We start from the raw sequence: 9525 nt of genomic DNA on the forward strand, positions 1-9525 counted from the left end.
GGTATTATTTACTACTTTTTAATATTTTAAAACTTTTATAACATAATCCATTTGTGTACCTCTTTTGTTATTCTTATTTAAATATTAGCTATATGAAACAATAAACAATTTTTGCATTAACGAAGGAGGAGTAAAAGACGGAGGGAAAGAAGAAAAAGAAGACACTAGTAAGGACAGACAAAGGAAAACACAAGCCTCTCTGTCTCCACATGCCATGAGACTTCTATACACCACGGCATGGTCACAGCAAGTTAAAAAAATGAATGAATCTAAAATTACACCATTACTAAAATCATGGGGAGTTTAGTCTAGGTAGTCTCCCTCTAAAATCTATGCACCTTCACTATGAAGTACTGGAGGTAAATGAAGGAAAGCAGCAAAATATTAAACATTACCCAAAATTTTGGCCATAATGCATAGATCCTAATTAGTCCAATAGAATAAAAATTGCTCCCCTAATATATAACATAAAGAGGTTAACTCTCTACTCTCTCATGACTAACTAAAAACAAATCACATGATTAATCACTCTGCTCATAGGTTGTTTTTTATTTTATTTTATTTTCATTGTCTCTCCACTGCTGAGTTCCCTTTCTTGCCCCACAACCTTCTCATAGCATTCTTCACCTCTGCATTTCTCAGTGTGTAGATGATGGGGTTCAGCATGGGGGTGATGACCGTGTAGAACACAGCCACCAGTTTATCCTCAGTGAAGGTGGAAGAGGGTCTCAAGTACAGGAAGATGGCAGGTCCAAAGAACAGGATGACCACCGTGATGTGGGAGGCACAGGTGGACAGAGCTTTGCGCCTCCCCTCTGCGGAATGATTCCTCAAGTGGACCAAGATCACAATGTAAGAAGATACCAGAGTGAGAAAGGATATGACAGAGAACAAGCCACTGTTGGCAAACACAATAATGCCTTCCACAAAGGTATCAGTGCAGGCAATCTTGAAGAGAGGGTGGAGATCACAGAAATAGTGGTCAATTACATTGGGGCCACAGAAGGGCAATCGGAAAGTGATAAGGATCTGAATCATGGAGTGAATTAGGCCCCCCAGCCAGGAACCTGCCACCAAAGAGTGGCACACAGACCGGCTCATGATGGTTGTGTAGTGTAGGGGTTTGCAGATGGCCACATAGCGATCATAAGCCATTACTGTGAGCAAGAGAGTCTCTGCCACCCCAAAGAAGTGGAAGAAGAAGATCTGGGTTATACAGCCCTGCAGGGAGATGGTTTTAATCTTGGTGAGCAAGTCAGTGATAACCTTTGGGACAATAGTAGAGGAGTAACTGATCTCCACGAAGGACAGGTAGCTAAGGAAGAAGTACATGGGGGAATGCAGACTCTTGCTGACACTGACTGTCAGCACGATGAGGCCATTGCCCATCACTGTGGCCAGGTACACAAGAAGGAACACCACAAAGCATGCTCTCTGCACCTCTGGGTCCTGGAAGATGCCGGAGAGGATTAACTCGGTCACGTTACTTGTATGAGCCGTGGATCCCATGGGGTATGAGGCAGCCAGGGAAAGACAGGCCTACAATCAAACAAGAAAAAATTATAATCCCAATCCTTCTCACTGAGAACATATGAACCACCACCACCACAGTTTAAAAACACAGTTGTTGAGTCAATCCAACTCAAGACTACTCTGTGTATGTCAGAAAAGGACTGCACTCCACTGGGGTTCTGTAACTGGTTTTCCAGCAAGGCTTGTCTTCTAAAACCCCTCTAATTAGATTAGAACTGGCAACCTTTCTATTAATAGAATGGGTTAATCCTTTGCATGATTTATGGACTCCTTTGTTGTCCTGCAAAGAACTATTCTTTCATTTTTTCCAATTATTAGACAGTATAAAACAATTTCAAATGGACATCACTCCATAGTTTATTTAGCCAACTCAGTACTGGATGTTAATAACCGAACAGTAGTTTACAGATTAGAAAAATTAATAAAAATAATAATTCCCAAGATTACGGAGTGGTGAATTCTGAACCAGGCTTTCTAAATATGAATCCTGCTTTCTTTCTCGTCCACCATTGTAAAGTCTGGATTTGGGGAACTAGTCAAGTCAATAGTGAAATGGCCTTCTTGTTGTTAGTGTTCTTGTTGTTGTTAGTGTTAGTTGCCACTCATGTGATTCCAACTCATAATGACCCCCTTGGTATCAGAGTTAAACTGTGTGTCTCAGAATTGTCTATGCCTAATTTTTCAAAAGTAAATATCCAGGTTTTTCCTTTAGGTACCTCTGGGTGAATTAGAACCTTCCACCTTTCCATTAACAAGTCAATGCTTTAACTGGGATTAAACCCTCCAGCGACTCCAGTAATCAGGTATTACTTTGCACTACTTGATTGGCAGCAAGTAGAAAAGTTGGCAAGGTAAGTAAATCGTCCCAGAGTGTATTATAGAAATGTAGACCAGTACAAGTCTCTGGAGAACAAACCAGCAGTATTAATCAACTGTGTGTACCCTCTCTACAGTTAGTAATATTGTCCAAGGAGAGGTGGGTCAGATCTACAAATGTTGGAGGCAGTGATGCACTAGAGCCAGCACCAAATAAAGGCCATACTGCGCAGCTTTTCTCTACTCTCAATCCATTGACCTGACATCACCATCAGCCCACAGAGGGAGTACTTGCAACAGGTCATCAGCAAACTACAAATCAAGGCTTTTCCTTTAGGAGAACTGATTGTTAAATACTTACTGTTCCTTAGAAGTTAAAGGGCAGCATCTCTTCCCCATTCCTTAAGTTTCTTTCCATGTGCGGGGAACTGCAGGTACTAACACTCCTAGTCTCATTGGCTACCCGGCCACAGGAGGACTGGGTGAATTTGCAAGAAGAGAGTAGGTACACAGGGATGGATCTTCCTCGCCCCTTCCTCTCTTGGAGTGAGATGCTACATCAAACATTCTTTTCACTTTGCCCAAAGGCAACCTCTCTCTCTATGGGGTCAGGCCGTCTAGGTCCAGCGATGTCACAACAGAATGTGCATTTACCTAATGCTGGGGTTTAGTCTAGGAAGATCGCTTGCAGATGCAAGACTTGTACAGTCTCCACTATTGTCTCTTTCTATAGCAAAGCTGCTCTTTTGTCTTCATGCGCAGAGTTGCTCTGTTCCATTTGCCTCCTTTATGGATTTGCTTGTCTATAAAGAGAGATTTCCTCAGTTTTCCCATACCCCCAAGTAACGTGTCTCATAACCATGTTTCTAAGGGGTTGGGGGTTGTTGTCAGGTGCTATCAAGGCGCTTCTGACTCACCGCGACCCTGTGTACAACAGAAGGACACAGTCCAATCCTGCACCAGCCTCACCATGGTTCTTATGTTTGAGCCCATTATTACAGCGACTGGGTCAATCCAGTTCCTTGAAGACCCTCCTGTTTTTTCGCTGCCCCTTTGCTTTACCTCCAGGGAGTGGTCTCTCCCGACACGTGTCCTACTTGAGACCCAGGCTCACCATCCTTGCCTCTAAGGAGCATTAACTGTCTACCCAGAGGAGCCAGACAAAGTGTATTCCCTAGAAATTGAATGTAGAGGTTATGCATCGGGCTGCTCACTGAAAAGTCAGCAGTGTGTAGCCACCAGCTGCTTGGAGGGAGAAAGATGGTACTTTCTGCTCCGATGAAAAGTTAGTCTCAGAAACTCATGGGGAAAGTTTGACTCTGTCTGAGAGGGTCGCTATGAGTCAGCATTGACTTGATGGCAATGAGTTTGGTTTTTGTGGTTTATAGAGAAAAGGGAAAAAAATGCTCGACCACAGAAGAAATTGGTATCTGTCATCACAGAAGCAGGAAGAGAAGGCCTACTAAAGAGTTGAACGTTTCAGGTGAGGTAAAAGAAGTTCTATTGAAAGCCATGACTGAAACATCTGGCACTATCTCAGCACCTTGCAAGACAAATAGTTTCATGGTTAAAAGATGATAAAGATCCTCCTGAAACACCTTTCACCACATCCTCACCTATGAGTGCAAAGACAAGACTGGGGATACAACAGTATGTGTGTCACTGATAGTGGCCTACATTTATAGTTCATTTGTAGCTATATGAGCAGCTTGAAATGCACAGAGAAGTCGTTATGTTTAGAGATGACTAGGATTTCAGAATATGGACTTCATATTCTTTTTCATTTGAGCCACCTCAACAATTACCTTCCGACCCATGAAACTTCCACTCATCTTCTCAGAGACTCTTCTCTCATGCCATATGCCACATTACTCAATCCCACTACACAGCCTCCCATGGGCAGATGTGCTCTGCGGTAGTTAGTTTACTGTGCTAGCCTGGCTGATAAACACATGTGAGATTAATTGAAGGGCAGAGAGATAAATGGCTCTGCCAGCCTCGCCTTTCTTGTCTCTTGCTCTTTGATTATTGGACGAGTGTGCTGCTGCCTTGTTTGTTCTTTGCCTCAATTTGCAAACTGCACTACCTGTGGGACACCTAACCCGTGGACTGTGTCGCTGTAATTTGAGGTTCCTTTAAGACCTGTTTCACCAAACCATGGGAATTTACATCTCTTGAGCTGGGGACTGACTGTTGGTGACCTTACTGACTGTTGGTGACCTGCCTGACTGTTGGTGACCTGCCTTGCTGCTAGCTGCCTGTGCCTGGAGAGCCTGAACTGCTCTACAGAGGACTACCTGACAGCCGTGAGGACTTGAAGGACTGCCAGTGTCTCACAACTGTCTCACAGGATTGAGTTGCACTGAGCCATTTGAACTACTTTATAGCGTGATTAACTGTCTATTTATTATGTTATATACCTATCAATCTGTGTGTATATGAGTATATATATATATATACATATATACTATATATTATTATTAGCATTCTGGTTTTGTTTCTCTAGAGAACCCTAACATATGCTCCCTCCTTGCCTCTTCCCTTCTAAGCCTAAGCTGTTGAACTCAATTTTAAACTGCTGATTCAATCACACACACACACACACACACACATACACACTAACTTCTAGTTCTTTCCAACTCATAGTTACCCTGTTTAAGGCTTCCAAATCTGTAACTCAGCGGTTCTCAACCTATGGGTTGCAACCCCTCTTGGGGTAGAACAACCCTTTTACAGGGGTCACCTGATGCATAACAGTAGCAAAATTAGTTATGTAGTAGCAACAAAAATAATTTTGTGGTTTGAGGGGTCACCAAAACATGAGAAACTGTATTAAAGGCTTATGGCATTAGAAAGGTTGAGAACCACTGCATAAATCATTATGGGAGAGGAAGGCCACATCTGTTCAATTAAGTTGCCATGCCTGAAGCATGCCTTTCATAGTCCAGTCTGTGTGCTGCTCTTTACCAGTGCACTAGAAATAGATCGATGACTCTCCTTAAATGTCAATTCCATCACGTTACTCCTCTACTTAAAATCTATGAACATCTTTCCCATTTCACATGGCATCAATTCTGGCATTCTGAGCTGGTCCTTCTTGAACTGGCCATTGTCGATCTTGACAACCTTACTGGTGGTCACTCCCCAAATGAACGCTACACAACTATGTTCCAACCCCAGGTGTCTCCTCGCCCTCCTCTGTGCTTACATCCCTTCTAGAATACATGAAGAGTCTCATTTCTCCTGGAATAATATACTCCCTCTTGAGCTCTCACAAGGAACTCTGGTAACATAGTAACGTAAGTGTTTGCCTGCTAACTGGCGATTGTTCCATGGTTTGAACCCATTGGTCACTCCCAGAGAGAAAGTTGGAATAGTCTGCTTCTCAGAAACCCTGGGGGGCAGTTCCACTCTCTCCTAATGTCATAAGAAATCAGGACTGCCTTGAAGGCACAGGGTTTGGGTTTGGCTGGTGCTGCTTCAAGATGTTATCACACCTCTTTGACAGCGATCAGCAAGTGCTTTTGTAATTCCAGCTGGTGTGTCTGTATCTTCTACTAAGCAATAGGCTATCTTAGTATACAAAAAGTATCCATTTAATATTCTCCTTAAAATTTTTAATTATTTGTGCTTAACAATAATAGCTAGCATTGTTATAATAGCTAGCATAGTAATACTTACTATGTGGCAGTGACTTTATAAGTAAGTTCTCTGCATGAATTCCTTAAATTCTCACAAGAAGCCTGTGACATGCATATTCTTGTTAGCTGCCCAGTACAGAAGCATAGCCTACTCTGCCCCCAGGGAACCTATGCGTAGCTGTTATCCCCACTGTTATATATTTCAATAAAGAGAAGCACCAACAGGAGCAGCTCGTTGTCATTGAGGGGTGCCAACTCCTAGTGGCCCTATAGGACAGCTAGAGTTTCCTGCGAATTTCCAGGACTGTGTTTACAGGAGTAGAAAGCGCTATGTGTCTCCTGCAGAGAGGCTGGTGATTTGAACTACTAACCGATTGGATTGCAGCCCAGGGATAACCACTATACCACAAGAGCTCCCTAAGAGAAACGCAGAGAAGTGAACTAATTCGACTATAGTTTCACAGTACTGGAGCCCAGATCTTTATCCAGACAGCCTAATCCCAAAGTCCATTCCCTTTAATCCACAACCTTATAGCATGTGTAGGGACATAGCATGTAAATGGAGAATTCGTTAAGAGTCAAACTATTTACTTTTTTATTTGCTTACACCACACACATCTTTTATCATGTTTGAATTTAATTTTTTATCTGTTCGTGAAATTAAAGTGTACTAGGACCAATAAAAGAAATGGGGGAAGAGGAAGACTGTTAGAATCCAATGTTTCTAGACTTCATTCCTAAAAAACGGCATACCTGATAGCTTTGTCCTGAAATCTACCTTTTCTTTTTCTCTCATCTGTGTCTAAGCTGTATTAAATTTTTTCTCTGCTGGTGCTTGCCACCCCTACCTCCACCCATCCCATTCCCAATAACTCCCCCACTTAACTGGCAACAAATATTTTTGTCTCCCCACACTGCCAACTCACCTAGAAGCTTAGAAAGAAAAAGTGCCCAGTACATAAAACTCACTGGAGCAGGACAGAATATGGATAATGACCAGAGGAAAGGTATGTAAACAAGAGTTTGATGAACTGATACGATGGCTCTCAAGTAAAGATAAATGTACTTCCAATCTAATCATTCACGCTCTCTTGGTCATTTCAAATGGCACCACACCGATTCGGATATTTTACAAGACTTTAAAAAGCGACCACCTCGTTTTACAAATGGACATTTGGGACCATCTGTAGAAGAACTCACTGGTCCGTGGTACTACATCATGCTTGCTAAAGTAGAGGGGCGGTGAAAAGGAGGGAGGCCTTTGGGGAGGCATTTGAGGGACAAAGGGGATTGGCACAGTGGCTGCAAAAATGGGTTCAAGGACAGGAACAATTGTGAAGGCACGGGACCGGGCAGTGTTTCATTCTGTTGCACATAGGGTAGCTATGGGGTGGAACTGACTTCATTGGCACCTAACAACAACAGCATGGGAGTCCAGCTCCTTAGAAGTTCTGCAAGTTGCTCTGGCCACACTGCATCTGCCCTCGGGTCACCTACCTTTAAGTCAGTGAATCCAATGTAGTTTGATTCCGTCTTAGAGTCAGGAACTGGACCGGGTATATTTCAAATGTATTCAATTCTCTCAAATTCAGCATGAAGTTAAATTCTCTTCTGCAGTAGATCATTACTTCAGGAGATAACCTGGGTTATCAAAATTGGGGTGAATTCTTCTTTGGATACATTGGTTAATAGTATTCATCCAGTTGAATTTTCATTGGAAGCCTCAATGGACAAAGCCCAGATCACACTGAGAAAACCCACTTTGAGAGTGGTCATGAAAAGATATTTAGAGACTGTTTATTCTAGTCTCCCTTGTCTGTAAATAAGATGACTTGGACTTATAAAGCTCAGTTGGCTTCTTAAAGCCAAAACACCTAGTGTTTTTCCAAGTTACTAACTCAGAGAGAAGTATTAGAGAGTCGTGTGCTTTCTACAGCAGTAGGCTGCATTCTGGTGGTAATGGTTTAGTGGTTGCTACTATGCTCCAAGGATCAGAATTTGTCCCCACAGACCAATCACCTGAGAACTTTTAGGACACAGCATAGATAATGTCTAAGATGAATCACAAAAAGAGAAGCAGGAGAAAATTGGGGTGATTTCTATCTAGACTGACATTTAAACCGAAATCTCAGGGAGGACCGCAAAATTTTTGGATATTGCTCTTAAAGTATAAAACCTTCCCACCCACTGTGATCTCAAGAACTGTGGTTAAATTCTGACATCTTGGACTATTTAAAATAAATTAAGCCCAACACTATAATCAGGTAAAAAATTCCCCATGGAATTTTTTTCTCTAGGGTGAGACTTAGTTGAATAAACTATGACCTGGGGAAAGTTTCCAAATTTACCTCAATTATCTCAGTTAGCTATCTGGAGAAACTGCACCCAATAATGAAGTTGTAAGAAGAAAATCGAAGATAAATTAAGATACTTAGGCAGTACCTCTGGATCACTAATTAACTATTGACTTTAGCCATATCATTTCACTTCCTCTTTTTCCTTCTACCCATTTACAACTCCTACAAAACACACTGAGTTGAGCTAAATTATCTCCATTGTATATCCCAGTTCTAATATTCTATTTACAGGTAGTCCCCAACTAACTACAAACTGGAGTTACCATGGACCTCAACCATCTGGTTTTTGTTATGTTATTAATCTTATTATTAGTGGAAAGATAACATCTTACCATTACCAAAAATATATTCACCTGCATTTATTGACTATGCAAAGCCATTTGACTTTGTGGATCATGACAAATCATAGATGACATTACAAAGAATGGGAATTCAAAAGGAACTGCGCTCATGCAGAACCTGTACATAGACCGAGAGTCAGTTGTTTTTAATAAATGTGTGAAAAGAGCAAAGGGAATGTCAGAAGAGACTCTGAAACCTGCTCTTGAAGTTAGCGTAGCTAAGGTAAATGGACGTCCCAGAGGTGAGTAGAACCTGTGAAGGGGCAACTTTAAAATGCAAAATACAGTAGTACAGTTAAATGTACAAAGAAGCAGTTTCTAAAACCAGAAAAGAAGAAAACATTCAGTATTTCTCAAGCTGAAAGAACTGAAGAACAAATTTGGACCTCTCGAAATATTGAAAGAATCTGTGAACAAAGTATTGAGTGATTCAGGAAGCATCAAAAGATGATTTTTAAACTGCACAGAGTTATCATACCAAAAAGAACTAGTCAGCATTCAACCATTTCAAGAGAAAAATGGAACTGAAAGAAAAGTTCAAGGTGCATTGGAGGAATTATTTAAATTTAAAAAAAAAATCTAGAGTTGACTGAATGTCAATGTTGGAAGAAGCTGAAGAAGCACTGGGAGCACTCATTTGTCTCTGCCAAGAAATGTGGGAGACAGCTCTCTGGCCAGCTCACTGAGAGAGATCGATCTTTGTACCCATTCCTGCAAATGATGGGGATCAAAGTGGAGACTCAAAGCCCATCTGTAGATAATGGGACATTCCCTCACAAAAGGGTCACAAGGAACAAAGGAGACAGCCAGGGAGCAGCACAACACCCACAGAACACA

At 41.7% G+C, this 9525-nt stretch overlaps 1 protein-coding gene across 1 annotated transcript; it reads right to left on the bottom strand.

Annotated features, from left to right (window-relative positions):
* Positions 1-564: 564 nt before the first annotated feature.
* LOC142446590 (olfactory receptor 4B1-like) lies at positions 565-1509 on the bottom strand. Its single transcript, XM_075548339.1, has one exon. It carries the CDS (start codon positions 1507-1509, stop codon positions 565-567), a length of 945 nt encoding a protein of 314 aa, XP_075404454.1.
* Positions 1510-9525: the final 8016 nt, after the last annotated feature.

Source organism: Tenrec ecaudatus, chromosome 4, assembly GCF_050624435.1.
Source record: "Tenrec ecaudatus isolate mTenEca1 chromosome 4, mTenEca1.hap1, whole genome shotgun sequence".
Taxonomy (NCBI): domain Eukaryota; kingdom Metazoa; phylum Chordata; class Mammalia; order Afrosoricida; family Tenrecidae; genus Tenrec; species Tenrec ecaudatus.

Coding starts and splice junctions, on each gene's coding strand:
- LOC142446590 (XM_075548339.1), bottom strand. CDS start 1,509: ATGGGATCCACGGCTCATACAAGTAACGTGACCGAGTTAATCCTCTCC.